Raw genomic sequence first — 20,292 nt, 5'->3', positions numbered from 1 at the left:
TCATTGATTTATTCAAGTAAATTCAGAAACAGTAGTCATTCCAAATTCCTCTCACCGAGTTCTCCTTAGGATTTATTCCTAGAAAAATGCATACCTGACAAGGCATTTGCTTCCCATGCTCATTGTGAATGCTATGAGCACATCTTTTTCTCTTCACCGTGGCTGCTGGGAAACTCACAGCTGAAATGTTGGCCTAGGTTTTTGATATAGATATATAACACTCTTTACTATGTGTCCCTCCTGCTCATGATAAAATGCTTCTTTCTTGCCTCTTTCATTTTACAGTTTTTAGAGTAAGCTGTTTTGAATTCTTTGGGGGAAATATTGGGAGCTATCAAAATGAAAAGCAGAATCAACATTTTCAAGATGTTCCCTAAGGGGGAGATGGAAACCCCAAAATAAACTCGCCCAGATAAATCCAATATGTTAAGAAAAACACTTCTCTCTCTAGTTGAATGTTTTTATTTATTACTATTATGTATTTTTTACATTTTCATGGGTGCATAATACTTGGACATGTTTATGGGGCACATATGATATTTTTTCTACAATCATACAGTGAATATGTCATCATCAAATCAGGGTAATTGGAGTATCCATTGTCTCAAGCATTTAGCATTTATTTCTGTTAGGAACATTCCAATTCCACTCTTCTAGCTATTTTTAAATATGCAATAAATTATTGTGAGTTATAGACACCCTACGATGCTACTGAACACTAGATCTTATTCTATCTCATTGTATTTTTGTAGCCATTAACCAACCCCTCTTATCCATCTCTGACCCTGCCACACCACCCTTCCCAGCCTCTGATACCCATAATTCTACTCTCTATCTCCGTCAGACCAACTTTCTCAGCTCGCATATATGGGTGAGAACCTGCAACATTTGTCTGTCTGTGCCTGGCTTATTTCACTTAACATAATGTCCTGCAGTTCCATCTGTGTTGTTGCAAATGACAGGATCTCATTCTTTTTTGTAGGCTGAATAATACTCCGTTGTGTTTAGGTACCACATTTTCTGTATCCTCTAATCTGTTGATGGACACTTAGGTGGAGTACCTATCTTGGTTATTGTGAAGAGTTCTACAATAAAGATTACCCCTAGTTGAATTGGAATTCACTTTCATAATATTTTTATTCCTAAATCTCTTTAGGACTAAAATCCTAACGATATTTTCTTTGCCTGACACAGTACGAAGCTAGTTTTCAAAGTACTCTCTAGATAAACCAACAGACAAAGCTTTGTTAAAAAAAAAAAAAAAAAAAGAAGAAGAAGAAGAAAAAAAGGAGGGAAAGAAAAAAATCACTTTTAATGTTCTTATTTAAGATCAAGAGAGAGGTGGCTATATCAGTTTGCTGGGTGGACATAGAGTGCCACAGCCTTTGTGGCTTAAACAACAGAAATTTCTTCTCCCCAGTTCTGGAGGCTGAAATCATGGTGTTGGTAAGCTTAGTTTCTCCTGAGGCTTTACACCTTGGCTTGTAGATGGTCATCTTCTCCCTATGTCTTCATGTGGTCTTCCCTCTGTATCTCTGTACTGATCTCCCTGCTTTTTTTCTTTTCTTTTTTTTTTGAGACAGAGTCTCACTCTGTCACCCAGGCTGGAGTGCAGTGGCAGGATCTTGACTCACTGTAACCTCTGTCTCCCGGGTTCAAGCGATTCTCCACCCTTAGCCTCTTGAGTAGCTGGGATAATCTCTTTTTATAAGGACATCAGTCATGTTGGATTAGGGTTCACCCTAGTGACCTCGTTTAACCTTCATTACCTGTTTAACCACCCACATCTCCAAATACAGTCCCATTCCCAGGGACTGGGAGTTAGGGCTTCAACATACCCATTTTATGGGGTCACAGTTCAGTCCATAACAGTAAGATAAGAGGAACTGAAATTTCAAAACCAAGGCTCTAGCATGACATCCCCCACTCTAGGACCAATTCCATTCTCCATATAAAAGGAGACATTGATGTGGCATGCCCCACGTGCCTGGTGTGCTCATCTATTGACTAGGTTCATACTCACAACAAATCTGTGAGATCTGCTATGGCTTGTCCCTTTTGCAAATGAGGGAACTAGGGGAGGAAAAGGGTTCAAACAACTCACTCCAGCCCCCCAGACAGCCAGGACTAGGAGGTTGGGCTCTGAGCCACTGCAGTATCCTGCTTTGCTATAAAGTAAGAGGCTCCTTACTGTCCTGTCACCTGTGACATTCTGAGCCTGTGTGTCTTGGCTGCTCCTGGATCACTGTGCCTTAAGCAAGAATGTGGCCCTAAATGCTGGCCATCGGGACAGCACGCTTGGCTTGGTTTTCTAGTAATGGCTACAGACTGGCATGAGGCCAACTCAGCCCTTCCCCCATTGTGGCTGGAGGATTCAGAGATCAGTGTCTTCTCTCTGCCCTACACAAATTGGGTTCCTCAGGCCCGCCTCCTGGTCTTGTCATCAGGGGCTCAGCTGGCTGTTGGACCTGACATACCCAGGCTCTTGTCCCCTAGAATGAGTGTCTGGTGACCTACGTGAACAGGGGTACAAGGGCAGCCAGAGCTGTGGACAGCTGTTTATTTCACACCCAGTGACCGCTTCGCTTATATGCACTGAGAAACGTGAAGTTTTCTGACTTGGTTTTAGAGAGAGAGAATACAGCTGTTATTTATATGGTGTACCAAATAGGAATTTACACTTTTAATGTCATCTGTAATTTTACCTTGCCCGAAGTGTTTCCTGTCTCTCTAAATAGCATATCATTGGGAGGTTAGGAGTTTGATTTTGAAAATTGTTAGATTGAAGCATCTTTATATAGATTAAACAGTAATCAAACACAATTCTGTTTAGTGAAACCTTTTCAAGGTACAGCTCCTGATCTGATTATATGTGGCGATATGACATACAACACAATTCAAATTCCATCAAAGAATCTGGGCATTTTCCTAGAATTAAAATAGAATCTGACGTGAATTTGTATATTTATGCATCTTGAAACCCCTGAATTTGTGACTGGTATCTTGAAAAGATTTCTAAAATTGTCCTGTATTTGAAATTAAAATTCATTAATTTGCTCTCAAACATAATTGGGTTTAATATTAAACATGAATAAATTGATAGCTTTGTTCATAAACGCAAAACGCCTGTGTTTTAGCTATGAAACCCTTATTGTTGCTTTTATTCCTTGCAGTGGTGGTCAAAATATAACCATGATGGGCAGAAATTTTGATGTAATTGACAACTTAATCATTTCACATGAATTAAAAGGAAACATAAATGTAAGTCTCCAGCTGCTTTGTAACAATAGTTGTTTTCAAGGATGGTTCTATTTTCATCACACTATGCTTTGTTGGGGGGGTATTTTTTATTTCTGTGACTTTAGTGTTATAAACTTTTACCTACGCTATCATATATACTATCTGTGCTAGAGTGGAAATAATAAGACCTTATCCTTGTAGCTGAGTATTTCTTTTTTTTTTTTTTTTTTTTTTTTTTGAGGCGGAGTCTCGCTCTGTCGCCCGGACTGGAGTGCAGTGGCTGGATCTCAGCTCACTGCAAGCTCCGCCTCCCAGGTTTACGGCATTCTCCTGCCTCAGCCTCCCGAGTAGCTGGGACTACAGGCGCCCGCCACCTCGCCCGGCTAGTTTTTTGTATTTTTAGTAGAGACGGGGTTTCACCGTGTTAGCCAGGATGGTCTCGATCTCCTGACCTCGTGATCCGCCCGTCTCGGCCTCCCAAAGTGCTGGGATTACAGGCTTGAGCCACCGTGCCCGGCCGTAGCTGAGTATTTCTAGTTGCAGCAATGAGGAAAGAGAAATGAACTTGGTACAATAAGACTTGACATTTTCTATTTATGTGTTTTGTGGCAAGTCACCTTAATGAGGAAATGCTTATGAATATGTGTGAAAATTCTTCGTGAAAGGTTAAGGTGTTATATAAAAAATTGCATTTCTGTGAAGAGTAAGTGGTGGTGTTCCCATTGCACAGAGAGAGTTGGGGTTCACAGAGATTAGATGACTTGCAAAGGTCCCAGAAATCTTGTCATGTGCTTCTCCTTCTCCTCGACCCAACTTGTTCCCTACCATCTGATGTCACCTTCTCTTACCTTTCATCTCCCCACGGCAGAAATGATAGGAGGGGTCTGGCTTCCACCCTTGCCCAGTTCTCCCACCAGTGCCTCTGGATGGAGATCTTCTAGAGCAGGGGTGTCCAAACTTTTGGCTTCCTTTGGCCACATTGGAAGAATTGTCTTGGGCCTCACCAACACTAACGATAGCTGATGAGCTAAAAAATGGTTTGTGCATCATTTCCGTGATACCCACCACCACAGATAAGCAAAAAAGTCCTCACATTCAAAAGGCTGGACACGGCTGCTCTAGATGGAAGCTTCTGATGCCAAGAGGGGAGATGAGGGATTTCACATACAAGTCAGGCCTCCAAGTGTACTCGCACACACTTCTAAATGTCCTTCCCCATTCTTTCTTCCCCTTTTTCCCTCTCCTTGATGAGATATGTGAGGTGGCTGCCTCTCTGGGGCCCTGCCTGACCACTTCCTGCCAAGGCTGATGTGCTCCCTACTTGGGACAGTGTGGGTTCAGACCCAAATTCCGGGGGCCTCCTGATAGGCCGTTCTCACAGCCTTGTGCACACATTCGCCTGCTGACACGGTTCAGAGCCATTTCCAAGCCTCACACTGTATCTGACTCCAGGCCACATCTCCATGGTGTGAACACCTCCAGTTGAATGACTCATAAAGTTTGACCCTCCGACCAGAGGCATTGCCTGAGTTTTTCATGGACTTGCTCTCCTTCCCACTTGCTGTTCCCAAATCAAGCTGAATTTTTTGAGCACCTACTGCAGGCAAAACATTTTGCTGGGTGCAGGGACAAAAGATAAGTGAGATAGTCATATTGCCTTCATGGAGGCAGGCAGCAAATCTACACTGGGATTGAAAGTTGAGGCTGAGTGTGGTGGCTCACGATTATAATCCCAGCGCTTTGGGAGGCCAAAGCAGGAAGACTGCTTGAGGCCAGGAGTTTGAGACCAGCCTAGATAACATAATGAGACCCCACCTCTATAAAATAAAAATTTAAAAAGTTGACAGCACAGAGTATCATCAGGTTCTAGGTCCTCTGGTTCCCTAACTGTTCAGAAATCCTGTGAGTCCAAGAAGACACCAGGTATTTTCACATGAAAGAGAGATTAAACATGGATGGGATGAAGTATGCCTGCAGTATGGAGTGGGGTGGGTAGAGCAGGAAGGTGAGTTCAGGTACAGAGGACAGAGTCCTCGCAGGCCCCTGCTGGGAACGTCACTCAATCCTGCTTAGTGGGAACCTAGAGGGTGGGTCGGGAATGAGCAAGAAGGATAGCTGTAAAGCTGAGTTGGGGCCACAAAAAGCAGCATCAGACTGAAAACTTGCCCTTAATTCTGTAGGCAGCAGGGAGCCACTGAAGATCTCTGAGCAGGAAGTGACACAGGTCTAGGTGCACTGGACTCACACTGGACCGAGACAATTAGTGATGATGAAAGCAGTCAGAAGTTACCAATGGGAAAAGAGACTATGCAGAAAGCAGTAGACTAGGGAAAGGGGAGAATTCTGACCTAAAAGGCTTCGGTGTCCTGTCTTGAGTCCTGGGAAACCACGAGAAAAGAAGAGAGTGTCCAACCCCCAGCAGGGGCCAGCTCCTGAAGCGCTTGTTGCTGCTGAATCGCTCTTTGTTGGGGAACCTCCTGCAGGGCAGTTATTATTTTGGCAATGATGCACAGCTGAGTTTGGAGAGGCGGGAACTGAAGAAGGGCTGGGAGCCCAGTGAGGATGCTCATGCCAGTGCAGGTGTGTCGGAGACGTCTGCAGTCTCTCTGGGCTGACAGCAGGTCCCTTTGGGCTGTGGTTAGCACAGCAGGTCTCAAGTGCTGGGGCATGGTGAAGCCAGAGATGACCAGCTTGTCTTTATAGCAGTATCGTTAAAGGGAGAGTGGGGGTGACATCATGGGAGTGAGAGCACAGAGGAGGAAGAAAAGAGCACCTAGGACTGGTGGCAAAGCTTCATTTTAAGGAATGAAAGACAATAGGATGGGCCGTGAAGGTGGCCGAGAAGGTGCTCAGAAACCAGTGAAAAAGAGCACATTGCATGGTGCGAGCTGGTCATGAGTACAGAACTGTAGAGTCTTGAGGATAATGAGGTTGGGTGATCCTCTCGCCAGCAATCCTTCTAGAAGGCATCTTCAGTAAAAAGCCAGCCTGCTAGGAGTTAAGGTTGCTGAGGCAGTGGAGACAGTGGTTTTCATCCTGTGAACAGAAATGTGAGCAGGAGATTCCGGGCTGTAGAGTTTGGAAAGATGTGCAGGGAAAGGAAGGCCGTGCTTGTCCAGATCTCAGCTCTTCACATCCTATTTTCCCACCAATGGCCTTTCCTATTGTCTTTTTTATGCTCTAGTATCAGGGGGTGGTGGGGGTGGGGGAAGATACTTTTCCCCACCTGACAAATTTCTTTTTATGGGTTATCATTGCTTTTCTGTAGAACGTTTGCCATCCTCCCTTAACCCACCAGCCTCCTCTGCCTGTCCTGTACACCTAAACAGGACGATATATTTATGTTATGTATTTACTAACTTTTTTTTTTTTTTTTTTTTTTTTTGAGACGGAGTCTCGCGCCCAGGCTGGAGTGCAGTGGCCGGATCTCAGCTCACTGCAAGCTCCGCCTCCTGGGTTTACGCCATTCTCCTACCTCAGCCTCCCGAGTAGCTGGGACTACAGGCGACCGCCAAATCGCCCGGCTAGTATTTACTAACTTTTTAAATTTTATTTTTTTTATATAGAGAGAGACAGGGTCTCACTATGTTACCCAGGCTGATCTCCAACTCCTGTACTCAAGTAACCCTCCTCCCTCAGTTTGCCAAAGTGCTGGGATTACAGGCATGAGCCACCATGCCCAGCCTATTTATGTTTTTGTTTTTTTTTTTTTTAAATCCTGTAAATCAGGCCACCTTTTCTGCTTTGTTTTCAGTTTTCATGCTCTTCATTTCATGGGGGATGCATTGTTCCTTTTACTTTTGTTTTCTCCTGTATTCTGTTACGCCTGAAAAGGCTTTTCCTTCTTGTGGCTAGTGACTTCTGCTAAGAGTCCCTGCAGGAGGTTCCCCCAACAAAGAGTGATTCAGCGGCAACAAGCGCTTCAGGAGCTGGCCCTTGCTGGGGGTTGGACACTTTTCTTTTCTCGTGGTTCCCCAGGGCTCAGACAGGCTGACCCCAAGGACACCTAAGCCCCTTGGTCAGAATCTTCCCCTTTCCGTAGCCTACTGCTTTCAGCCTAGTTTCTTTTCCCATGGCATAACCTTCCAGCTGCTTTCATTGTCACTTATGATATCATAATATTAACTAGCATGTTTTGAGTGCTTACTGTGTGCCGGGCCCTATTCTAAGCATGCATAATCTCATTTAACGTAGCCCTCATTTAATGTAATGTAGGGTTAAGTCAATCCTGTGAGGGAGGTAGTATTGCTGGCCCCATATTACACATGAGAAAACAGAAGCACCAAGAAGTTAAGTTGCTCAGGTCACGTAGTTCTTAGAGATCAGAGCTGGCATTCATTAACAAAGTGACTAAAACGTTCCTTTCTTTTCTCCAGGTCTCTGAATATTGTGTGGCGACTTACTGCGGGTTTTTAGCCCCCAGTTTAAAGAGTTCAAAAGTGCGCACGAATGTCACTGTGAAGCTGAGAGTACAAGACACCTACTTGGACTGTGGAACCCTGCAGTATCGGGAGGACCCCAGATTCACAGGGTATCGGGTAGAATCCGAGGTGGACACAGAACTGGAAGTGAAAATTCAAGTATGTTTCTTTTTTTTCTGAGTGGGATGTCGCCCCGCCCCCTTAACTGGAAAGGTGTGTTTATGCTTGTGAGTTTCTACATGTGCTCTGACTTCTCCATCTTCATTTGGTTCTTCACAGAAAGAAAACGACAACTTCAACATTTCCAAAAAAGACATTGAAATTACTCTCTTCCATGGGGAAAATGGGCAATTAAATTGCAGTTTTGAAAATATTACTAGAAATCAAGATCTCACCACCATCCTCTGCAAAATTAAAGGCATCAAGACTGCAAGCACCATTGCCAACTCTTCTAAGAAAGTTCGTGTAAGTGACCTGGCAGTCCCACCTGCTGTCTTTACCTGATTTTTGTGATAATTCCTTGGCTAAACCAGAGGCCAGAATGGAATCTTTCATGGATCTTCAGATCCTCACCTTAGATAGAAGATAAACAAAGCTGGTACTGCTAGCCCCAGCAAAATAGCTCCAAAATAGCTGGCTGAATCCATCCCTGTGCTTGTTTGAATGTCAAAGCATTGGACACACCATTGTCTATAATCCTAATGAGTGTTGAAAGCTTTTGTTCTAGCCATACATTTATACAGTAGCATCTGCAAGCAAAATCTCTAGACCCATTGACAAATGAGCTGTCACTCCTTTCTCAAATGCGGAGGTGACATGTCTTAGCAGAAACCCAAAACAAACAAGGGCCTCTTCAGCACACTCTGGGTAGCATTAGAATCAGATGGAGACCAGATAATCTCTGGGTCACAGCCTGCTTCCTTCACCATGAAGTCATACTTTCTGCGATTAATCTCTTCCCAGATATGTTTGGGGGACCTGTCACTGCTATATTTATGTCCCATAATAAAGATGTGAGACCACTGAAAAGGGAAACAGAAGTCACCCTTTATAGTGTTCATGCCATATGAGGCTCTGTACAGCCTATATAAATTCTTTTTGATCTATTGTCATAAATAATTGGATAAAAGACAATGAAAAAGAACTTCAGACTGGAAGGCAACAACAAAAATGTGTTCATGTCCCAGTGGCTCCAGTTAATAGCTCTGTGGCCTTAGGTAAATCACTTGAGTTTCCTGAGGCTCTCTTTGTCCATCTGTATGGTAAATGGGGGTAATAATAAGTTTTATTTATTTTTTAGACAGAGTCTCACTCTGTCACCCAGGCGGGAGTGCAGTGACACGATCTTGGCTTACGGCAACCTCCGCTTCCCAGTTTTAAGGGATTCTCATGTCTCAGTCACCCAAGTGACTGGGATTACAGGTGCGTGCCACCACGCCTGGCTAATTTTTTCTATTTTTAGTAGAGACCGGGTTTCGCTGTGTTGGGCAGGCTGGTCCCAAACTCCTGGCCTCAAGTGATCTGCTTACCTCGGCCTCCCAAAGTGCTGACATTACAGGTGTGAGCCACCGCGCCCAGCCAATAGTAAGTTTTAAATCAGGAATAACAACTGGGCTGGGAGAGATAACTCATGCCTATAATGCCAGCACTTTGAAAAGCCAAAGCAGGAGGATCACTGGAGCCCCTAGAAATCTGGGCAACATAGTAAGACCCTGTTTCAAGAAAAAAATAAGGAACAACAACTCAACTCACCAGTGTTTCCACCTTTCCTTGAGAGTTGAGAAGAGCAAGTGTGAGCATTCTTCATCATTCATGACATAGCTCCTGAGAGCCGATGCCATGATGGGGACAGACAGAGAATAAAACAGACAAAAACATCTGCCTTTGTGGAGGTTCCCTAAAGAGACACAGCATGAAGAATATAAATAAAAATTGTGTTACTTGGTGGCAGTTGCTATGGAGAAAAAAGCACCAGTGTGGGGGGTTGGGGGGCCATGCTGCAGGTTTTGCAATGGTGGGTAGAAAAGGCCTGCTTGTGAAGGTGGTATCTGTATAAGGAGGAGTGGGAACAAGCCATGGGCTATCTGGGGTAGAACATTCTAGGCAGAGGGAGCAGAGGTTGCAGAGGTCCTGAGGCAGGAGGCTGCCTGGTGTGTTTGAAGAGCAGCAAGGAGGCCAGTGTGACTGGAGTAGAGGGAGCAGAGCAGAGGCTTCTGAGGTTAGAGAGTTCATGGAGAGAATAGGAGATGATTAGGACCTTGTGGACCATGGCGAGGGCTTGGCTTGTGGGCTGGGGAAGGCATGGGAGAGTTTTGAGGAGGGCGCCATGAGCAGATGATGTCATGCATTTAGTTATGACAGCCTACCAAGAGGCACTCCCAACATCCCATTTCAGAGATGAGGAAAAAGGAGACTGGATGTGCGTACCTAACTCAGGGTTCTATGGCTGAGAACACAGGTGGCAGAGCTGGGATGGAGAGCTTCAGCTATCTGGGTCCAAATCCATCCTCCAGCTACTGTGCTCAAATGCCTCCACGGGGGGCAGCATGGGTCCAAAGATGGAAACACGCCTTAATACTTGTATGTACATCAATGAAATAATTAAGCTTCAGGTAGAGTTTTTCCCTTGACAAGTTTCACAGAATATAACCAAAAAAAAAAAAAAAAAAATGCTAAAACTGGAAAAATCCCTCAGGGATGATCTGATCAGCACTGACCATCTGGTTTTTGCCACAGAATGTTTTATTCAAAATAGGATGCCGGGTACAGTGGCTCACACCTGTAATTCCAGCACTTTGAGAGGCTGAGGTGGAGGATCGCTTGAGTTTGGGAGTTCGAGACCAGACTGGGCAATATAGTGAGACCCTGTCTCTACAAAAAATTTAACAATTAGCCAGGTGTGGTGGTGTGCACCGTAGCCCCAGCTACTTGGGAAGCTGAGGTGGGAGGATCACTTGAGCCCGTGGTGAGTTCGAGGCTACAGTGGGCTATGATCACAGCACTGCACTCCAGGCTGGGCAACAGAGCAAGACCCTGTCTCTAAAACAAAAACAAGCCGGGCGCGGTGGCTCAAGCCTGTAATCCCAGCACTTTGGGAGGCCGAGACGGGCGGATCACGAGGTCAGGAGATCGAGACCATCCTGGCTAATACGGTGAAACCCCGTCTCTACTAAAAAATACAAAAAACTAGCCGGGCGACGAGGCGGGCGCCTGTAGTCCCAGCTACTCGGGAGGCTGAGACAGGAGAATGGCCTGAACCCGGGAGGCGGAGCTTGCAGTGAGCTGAGAGCCGGCCACTGCACTCCAGCCTGGGCGGCAGAGCAAGACTCCGTCTCAAAAAAAAAAAAAAAAAAAAAAAAAAAAAAAAAAAAAAAAAAAAATAAGCCTGCCTGTAAAAAAGATAAAAATTGAGTTTCTCCCTTAGAATAAGGGGCAGGGGCTTCTTGCCTACAGGTTACTGCCTCTTTATTGCCCCCACTCCCGCAACTTAAAACCCCCAGAGCAAAGAGGGCCAAAATTAAGACTCTGAGGGTATAGTCCAGCACACGTCAACTGACATTTCAGGAAACTGAGGCACAGGGAATATTCTGGATTTGCCCAAGGACACATAGCCAATCTGCCACAGAAATGAGAGTTGAACTCAGATATCCTACCCAGCTCACTGCTTCTTTTTGTATTGTGAAGCCATTTTAGGGGGGAAATTATGTCAATAAATACAGTCCCCAACTCAGTTGGGTCTAATGACATTCTTTGTCCCATCAGGTCAAGCTGGGAAACCTGGAGCTCTACGTGGAGCAGGAGTCAGTTCCTTCCACGTGGTATTTTCTGATTGTGCTCCCTGTCTTGCTAGTGATTGTCATTTTTGGTAAGTGCCCTGTTTAATTTTGTCAGCGAAATTATTCCTTGGGGCCTCTCGCCAGGCAGGCAGACTTTCAGCTTTCAGGGGCTGTTTGCTTCAATTAAGTATAAATGGGTGAAAGCCCAAATCAAAACTTTGAGAAACGAATAATAGGTACATGCTGAGGGCTTTCTAAACTTTTCTTTTGGCCAGGCGTGGTGGCTGATGCCTATAATCCCAGCACTTTGGGAGGCTGAGGCAGATGGATTGCCTTGAGGTCAGGAGTTCAAGACCAGCTTGGCCAACATGGTGAAACCCCATCTCTACTAAAAATACAAAAATTAGCTGGTGTGATGGTGGGAGCCTGTAATCCCAGCTACTTGGGAGACGGAGGCTGCAGAATTGCTTGAACACTGGAGGCAGAGGTTGCAGTGAGCCGAGATTGCACCACTGCACTCCAGCCTGGGGGACAGAGCAAGATTCCATCTCAAAAACAAACGAACAAACAAAAAACAAATTTTTTTTTAAGGTTGCTTCATTAATAGAAGGCTGGATTACATAGATGGTATCTTGGGATTTGAGGGATATAATCTACTTTGCTTCTCCGTTCCTTCGAATTGGGGTGACAAATGTTCATTTATGTAATTCTCTAAGAACTTCTTTGGGATTTTGGGCTCCCAGGACTTGGTTATTTCATCCTGACCACCCCCCACCACCTACCACCCCAGTCTCATCCCAGTCTTGATTTTCTGGGCAGAACCACACTTTAGAAGTGTGGTCATGCCTGGATACAGTGGCACACGCCTGTAGTTCCAACACTTTGGGAGGCCGAGGAGGGAGGACTGCATAAACCCAGGAGTTTGAGGTTACAGTGAGCTATGATCATGCCACTGCATGCCAGCCTGGACAACAGAATGAGGCCCTGTGTCTAAAAAGTAAACACATTTTTTTTTTTTTTGAGACACAGTCTCGCTCTGTCGCCCTGGCTGGAGCGCAGTGGCGCGATCTCAGCTCACTACAAGCTCCGCCTCCCAGGTTTACGCCATTCTCCTGCCTCAGCTTCCCAAGTAGCTGGGACTACAGGCGCCCGCCACCTCGCCCGGCTAGTTTTTTGTATTTTTTAGCAGAGACGGGGTTTCACCGTGTTAGCCAGGATGGTCTCAATCTCCTGACATAGTGATCTGCCCGTCTTGGCCTCCCAAAGTCCTGTGATTAAAGGCTTGAGCCACTGCGCCCGGCCCACATTTTTTTTTTTTAAATGATCTATGTCATCTTTTAAAGTGGTCCCAGGCTCATCCACACACCGGGAGCCCATGGTGGTTGCTCATTGGCTACATCTGGCCCACCAATATATTTTGTTTCGCCCATGTAGCATTTTCTAAAACTATTAAGTAGCTTATAACATTTAAAAATTAGTGATTCACATTTGGAAACATCTCTTGAAAATGTGAAAGATTTGGATCATTGGATCCCAAATTTCCGTAGCATCCGTTTATTAGAGCTGAGTAGCAGCTATGCCCTTGAGAGAGGGAACGTGGTCCCTAGGTTTTGACCACAGTCGCCACCACTCCATATTGTCTCCACCTAGGCCATTTAACATATCTATGTAGCTGATATCTGCAGCCATTTCGTTTGTGACTCTGGTTCTGAGCTGCTTGTCATTTGAAGTCTGTTTTCTCTCATCCTTCTTTGAAAAAGGAACTCTTATCCACTAACAAATAGCACTTTGGCTGGTGGCTCACGCCTGTAATCCCAGCATTTTGGGAGGCCGAGGCAGGCAGATCACGAGGTCAGGAGATCAAGACCATCCTGACCAACATGGTGAAACCCCATCTCTACTAAAACTACAAAAATTAGCCGGGTGTGGTGGCACCTGCCTGTAATCCCAGCTACTCAGGAGGCTGAGGCAGGAAAATCGTTTGAACCTGGGAGCTGGAGCTTGCAGTGAGCCGAGATCGCACCACTGCACTCCAGCCTGGCCACAGAGTGAGACTCCATCTCAAAAAAAAAAAACAAAAAAACACTTTGTATTTCTTGATTGAACATAGGTATTGCTTTTCTGAAATCTGATGGCTAGTCCAGGCAGTGGCCAGTGTCTACTTCCATACACTCATATTCACTCATTCATCCCTGCACCTATTCACCTGATGTTCATGGAGCACCTGTTATGTTGCTGATACCTGTGCAAGTCTCTGGAGCTAGAAAACATGAGCCTTTGTATGCATGAGTCAGTGTTGCTCAAACTGAGGTCTGAGGAACAATGGTCCCAAGTGACTGTCCTGGAAAAGGAGGTTCCATGGTCAAGTAAGTTTGGGAATCACTACATACTCCACCCTTTCTTAGACACGCACAATGCATGTTATTAAGACTGTTGACTTTATGATGTAGTCCCGTGAAGAGCCGTGTTTGTTTCCTCCAGCATTATTGGTAGCAGAGCCCATCTATTATGTAATTTCTTCCTTTTTTTTTTTTTTTTTTTTTTTTCTGGAGAAAGGGTCTCTCTTTTTTGCCCAGGCTGAGTTCAGTGACACGATCACGGCTCACTGCAGCCTTGACCTCCTGGGCTCAAGCGATCCTCCCACCTCAGCCTCCCAAGTAGCTGGGACTCCAGGCATGCACCATCACACCCATCTAATGTTCTATTTTTTTTTTTTTTTTTTTTTTGTAGAGACAGAAAAATATCTTTCTCTGTTGCCCAGGCTGATCTCAAACCCCTGGCCTCAAGCCATGCTCCCACCTCAGCCTCTCAAAGTGCTGGAATTACAGACGTGAGCCACTGCACCTGGCTGTAATTTGTATAAGTGAGGGGAAGCTTCCTAGAATGATGGTTGATTGTTGAATACCTATACTTTTAAAATAATACATTCTTAATGCTTTTTGTGAGTTACTTCTTATAATCCTCCCGGCATCACAGTGAGATAGGCACTCTTACAGAGAAGGCAGCCAGGCACAGAGATGCTGAGGAACTTAACCCAGGTCACACAGCTAGTAAATGACAGAGCATGGACAGGAACCCAAGAACCGAACTGGGTTGATTTATGGCCTCTGCAGCACAGTTAGAAGCAATAAGGAGGTATGGGAGTTCCTTGTGGTTCGCTCATCATGTCACCCCATTAGCTCTATGCAGGTTTGGCCCCTGTAGCCAACTGTGGATCTGCGGTTCCTTTCTGCATTTGCAGCAAAACTTGATTTCTCCAGGGGTGCTTACAAACATTCAAAAATAATGGAACAATGCAAGTGGCTGCAGCTGTGGGGAAACTTGGCTTGTTCCATTACATTTCAGCCAACTGGGATCTCTGGTTACAAGTGAAGGTTATTTGATTTAGCTTTCACTTGTAAAATGAGTAAGGTTTTGGGTTTTTTCTGTTGTATTTCAGCATCTTCCTCTTCAGAGTGACCCCTCACTGGGAAATTTTCTTTTTTATAAGATCCAGCTCTTTAATGCTATTTTCTAGTTTCATTCTAGCTCTTGCTCTCTGTCCCTATCTGGTTTTTTTGTCATTTGTTTTTAAGAACTGTAAAGGTTGCTATTTGTTTTCATTTTTGGTTTTTGAGTGAACATGTCCCTCTGATGTAGCATCTCTGTCTCTTAGCGGCCGTGGGGGTGACCAGGCACAAATCGAAGGAGCTGAGTCGCAAACAGAGTCAACAGCTAGAGTTGCTGGAAAGCGAGCTCCGGAAAGAGATACGTGACGGTAGGCTCCAAAATTGTATTTGTAGAAAAACAAGCCTTTTATATTTATATTTTTATTTTTTCACCCTTACATGGAGATGGCCACAGTAATGAGAACTGTTTGTATAATAGAAGACAATGGAACAGCAGGGCCTGGACCTGGCTTTGTGTTTTATTTCAGCTCTTCTCTGCAGCCAACCAAGTCATTATCTATTGTTTCTTCTTTAATGAAAACCAAGGTCATACCCTGTGTTAGACAAAACAGCAGAAGATCTTATCCATTGTTTGTTGAATTAAAATATTGCTCTTGGGATTCTGTTTTGCAGGCTTTGCTGAGCTGCAGATGGATAAATTGGATGTGGTTGATAGTTTTGGAACTGTTCCCTTCCTTGACTACAAACATTTTGCTCTGAGAACTTTCTTCCCTGAGGTAAAAGAGCATTGATCATATTCCGAAGGTTGAGTCTTGAATAATAATGAAGGTGCTTGTTGCTGTTGTCAAAACAAGTGTTTGCTTCCAAGGCAGCTATAGATAATGTGCTTGGTACAAAATAATGGCTTAAGTTTGAGCAGAGCAGGGAGGAGGGTAATTATTAATTGCATTGATTAGGGTATAAAACAGTGATGGGTCACTGGTGATTATTCTTTGCCCAGTAACAAAAAGCTAGGAGGGACAGAAGCTCAGAGTGATGATTTTTGCTTTCTTTTACTCCCAGTGTAGAACTGAACGTGTAGCTGGGAAGTGAGCTAGTTTATTTAAAAATCAATGAATTGTGAGCTAGCCAATTTGTTGTGTTTATCTGCATGACTTACATTGCAGCAACTAGATTATTCACTATTACTTCTCAATTGGAAAGGAAAAATACTACCGGTCAAAAGGGAGGAAAGTAGACATGGGTGGAAATGGAGTTGAAAACAGGCATTTTTAGCCATGTAGAGTTCTTATGGTTTTCTTCAGTAGTTTTTCTTTAGCTGATCAGTTTGTATCATCCTCATTTAGTAGACATAGATGCACGAACTGATTAATTCATTTGTTCTAGGGCTCTGAGGAGTTGTCTACCTAACCCTTTGGGTTGCTGGTCTTACCTATGTTCTCACGCCTCCATTTTCTCACCCACTCACTCAGCCTTCTCCATTTACCCTCCCAAGTCTTTGGCGAGGTACACTCATCCTGCGTATCATCACCGCCACGTCCTGATACCACCCAGCTCCACCATCTTGCCCTTCTTTTTTGCGGTCCGATGACCACATAGAGGCCCAACCTCTTAAACACATCAATACCAATGATCACATTTCAATCTAGACTTCTAAGCAACGGCTGATACCTCTCCAGGCCAAAGGAGAGTTTGTATCACCTTACCAGAAGCTTCTCCAAAACAGTTGGCCAGAAGCCTAGAGTTCAGAAACTCAGAGACATGCAGTAAGCAATTTCCAGTTTCTCTATAATTCTAGAAGAGGACACCGTGATATGTAATGCGGGGTCTGGAGGTTGGAATGCCTCCATAAAACACCTGCCGTATTTTTTGGTCCCAGCCTTCGTGTTATAAATCAAGAAGGCTGTAAATAAGACTTCAGCTTTTTGTGCTGGTGAAGTTTGTTTCCCTTAACTTATCCTCCAAGAGTAACGAGGCACTGAGATCTGCCATTTGCCACCTCATCCATTTCTATGGCAGAACACCGCCTGGGGAGGGGAATTCGATTCCCCGAATCAGGATGACTGTGTGGGGCCTCTGCAAAGGTTGCATCGCGAGTCCCATTTCTGAGCTATCTGAGATCCCCATTAAGAATTTAAAAGCAATAAAATAACGGAGATTTTTGACTATCAACATGAATGCTGTGTGGGCTTTTACAGTTAATGATTGCCCTTGAGTGCTGAATAGAGTAATCTGTGGCCTGAAAAAAGAAATGTTCTTATCTTCTAAATTTGGTAATCAAGAACAAGATAGAGTAATGAATGTAAAGGAACACTGTTGCAAGTTGAATGTTTCCAAAAAAAAAAAAAAAGATCCCAGGAACAATGCTACCTTATTTTAGGAGAAGAGAGATAGTTGCAAAGGAGCCAAACTGATTTAACTCAGTGTTATGTATAATCTTGAAAAACAACTGGGAAAGCCATAAAAATTGAAGTCAGAAGTTGTTTAAAGGAGAGAACCCAGGGAAAAACATGCATAAATTTGTCAGAACCCTTTCAAGAAGACCTAAGTCAAAATTGAATTCATAATAATTAAGAAAAGATAGAACAGGGAAAGACATCATAAGAAGACAATGCTACTTGAAATGCATTCCAGGCTGTAGATAAGTCCTGGTATTAATCAGGCTCTTTACGGATTGATCAGAAGCCAAATCCTCTAGGCCTGGAGGTTGGGGGCTGCCGGGACAGGGCGGGGGGAGGATTTGGGTGTTCAGCACCTACAAAAAAGCAACAGACAAAATCCAGAGGAGATTGTAGGTTCTCAGAGGAGGCCAGGGTTCTTTGCTCTGCCTGTTGGTTTTGGCTTTGAAAGCCTTGCTTTTTATTATATTGACTCTTCTTTGCTTTGCACAAAATAGGAGAAGAAATAAGGGTAGGCAGAGGATCTAAGCTGAAGAAAAGGGAGATTTGAACGAAAGGAGGAAACAGCCTTAAAACACAGAGAGCCACGGGTCCGGGCCTGGTGGCTCACGCCTGTAATCCCAGCACTTTGGGAGGTCGAGGCGGGTGGATCACTTGAGGTCAGGAGTTAGGGACCAGCCTGGCCAACATTGTGAAACCCCGTCTCTACTAAAAATACAAAATTAGCCAGGGATGGTGGTGCACACCTGTAATGCCAGCTACTCGGGAGGCTGAGGCAGAGAACTGCTTGAACCCGAGATGGAGACCATCCTGGCTAACACGGTGAAACCCCGTCTCTACTAAAAAATACAAAAAAATTAGCCAGGCGTGGTGGCGGGCGCCTGTAGTCCCAGCTTCTCGGGAGGCTGAGGCAGGAGAATGGTGTGAACCCGGGAGGCGGAGCTTGCCGTGAGCTGAGACCGCGCCACTGCACTCCAGCCTGGGTGACAGAGCGAGACTCCGTCTCAAAACAAAGAAACAAAAACACACAGAGAGCCAGGGTGGCACTTCCGTATTTATGATTAAGAATCAACCTGTTTCTCCTGTCCATTTACATGAAGTTGGTTCAGCAGAAAAATATGAAGAACTAGAAAATGCAAACCTAGGGTCTAGGGGTTTTTTCGGTTTGTTTTTTGGGACTTTTTTGCTTTTAACTAGGGGAGGATATGGCGAAAAGAGTTTTAGGTCTTTTGTTTGGGCTAGCAAATTTGAAACTATGAAGCAAAATTCTCTACAGAAGAAATTTACTTCACAAGATATAAAATTAGCTCAATGTTTCTATTATCAAAAAAGAAGAAAACCCTGAATGTTTTGAGTTTAGAGTCTTATTCTGTGGACTCAAAGTATTGCTTAACATACTTTTACAGTTTAACCTTTAATTTTTAATAAGATTTATGATACACTACAAACCCTCAAATTTTAAAGTTTATATTCCAGAGCTACCTAGCATTTAGAAACCAGTGGGGTAATAGCATTGTGGTGTAGTTTGCTATAAATTAGGAATAAAACCAGTAATGATAACTGACACAAGGCACTTACTCTGCACACATTTTAGTTTCACACTAAATCTCTAGTGGGAACCATTATTGTCCCCGTTTCAGAGATGAGGCAAGTCAGACACAGAGAGGTTAGGTAACACATCCCATGTCATGTGACCAGTATGTGATTAAAACCAGGACTGGAACCCAAGTAGTTTGGTCCAGATTCTAGACTTTCAACTACCCCGTTTTCAATATCATTGTGTACCGAAACAGTAGATGCTACTTAGGTAAGACTTGTAAAACTTAGCAACGTAATTTAGTCTTTATCTTTAGAAGGTAAATTGCTTGAAGAGCGGTCTGATATTTGCATAATCTTCATCAATGACCCCTTCTTTAACTCTTAAATCACTTCTTCTAAAATGTGAGATGATACCTTCATCTACCAAACCTAGGACTGATGCCATGATAATTATTCTTCTCAGAGGCTTTCGGAATTCAGTGGCGTTTCTTGAAAGCTGCATAATTATTTATTATGTATTAGAGAATATGCAGCCACCAGAAACCCAGGGGCGCTTCTGATCAGCAAATAGTGTCTCTACTTTATTAAAACGGACTTGGGTATTATAACAAAAATACACTCTTCATTTCCTTTGGATGTTATGAATAATAAAAGTATCTCCTTCCTCTCAGTCAGGTGGCTTCACCCACATCTTCACTGAAGATATGCATGTAAGTCTCTGCGTTTTCATTTTTAGCCCAGTGACTGCCTGATGTTCATAGTGTTATCATCATTATCATCTCCATGATTATTACTTTGAATTTTTATTGTGGTTTTTTTGGATCATGAATTCAATATTAAATAGTTCATTGTCTTGGAAAACCCATTGTGGATCTACTTTCTAACCTTAAACTTACATATGATTTTGTATTATACTATATATATTTTTTCTGTTTTTCAGAACAGAGACGCCAATGACAAGAATGAAAGTCTCACAGCTTTGGATGCCCTAATCTGTAATAAAAGCTTTCTTGTTACTGTCATCCACACCCTTGAAAAGCAGAAGAACTTTTCTGTGAAGGACAGGTATTAGTCCATTCTCTGATGTTTTAAAAGCCTTTAAGAAGAGAAAATCGGCCAGGCGCGGTGGCTCAAGCCTGTAATCCCAGCACTTTGGGAGGCCGAGACGGGCGGATCACGAGGTCAGGAGATCGAGACCATCCTGGCGAACACGGTGAAACCCCGTCTCTACTAAAAAATACAAAAAACTAGCCGGGCGAGGTGGCGGGCACCTGTAATCTCAGCTACTCGGGAGGCTGAGGCAGGAGAATGGCGTGAACCTGGGAGGTGGAGTTTGCAGTGAGCTGAGATCCGGCCACTGCGCTCCAGCCTGGGAGAGAGAGCCAGACTCCGTCTCAAAAAAAAAAAAAAAAAAAAAAAAAGAAGAGAAAATCAGGCTGGGCATGGTGGCTTATGGCTGTAATCCCAGCATTTTGGGAGGCCAAGGCAGGCAATCACCTGAGGCCAGGAGTTCAAGACCAGCCTGACC

General features: G+C 44.1%; 1 protein-coding gene across 2 annotated transcripts in view; it reads left to right on the top strand.

The window, feature by feature from the left end:
- PLXNC1 (plexin C1) overlaps positions 1-20,292 on the top strand; it is a 161,656-nt gene that overhangs the window by 92,908 nt on the left and 48,456 nt on the right. For both annotated transcript variants that reach the window (XM_033221042.1, XM_033221044.1), the window contains exons 12-19: positions 3,174-3,261; positions 7,617-7,820; positions 7,941-8,126; positions 11,424-11,526; positions 15,093-15,194; positions 15,499-15,602; positions 19,436-19,474; positions 19,705-19,829. In XM_033221042.1, coding sequence (XP_033076933.1) covers positions 3,174-3,261; positions 7,617-7,820; positions 7,941-8,126; positions 11,424-11,526; positions 15,093-15,194; positions 15,499-15,602; positions 19,436-19,474; positions 19,705-19,829 — 951 coding nt within the window. The remainder of the gene's footprint in view (positions 1-3,173; positions 3,262-7,616; positions 7,821-7,940; positions 8,127-11,423; positions 11,527-15,092; positions 15,195-15,498; positions 15,603-19,435; positions 19,475-19,704; positions 19,830-20,292) is intronic.

Source organism: Trachypithecus francoisi, unplaced genomic scaffold, assembly GCF_009764315.1.
Source record: "Trachypithecus francoisi isolate TF-2019V2 unplaced genomic scaffold, Tfra_2.0 Lachesis_group11, whole genome shotgun sequence".
Lineage (NCBI taxonomy): Eukaryota > Metazoa > Chordata > Mammalia > Primates > Cercopithecidae > Trachypithecus > Trachypithecus francoisi.
Note: the sequence above shows the minus strand (reverse complement) of the source record. Positions and strands in the feature narration are given on the sequence as shown.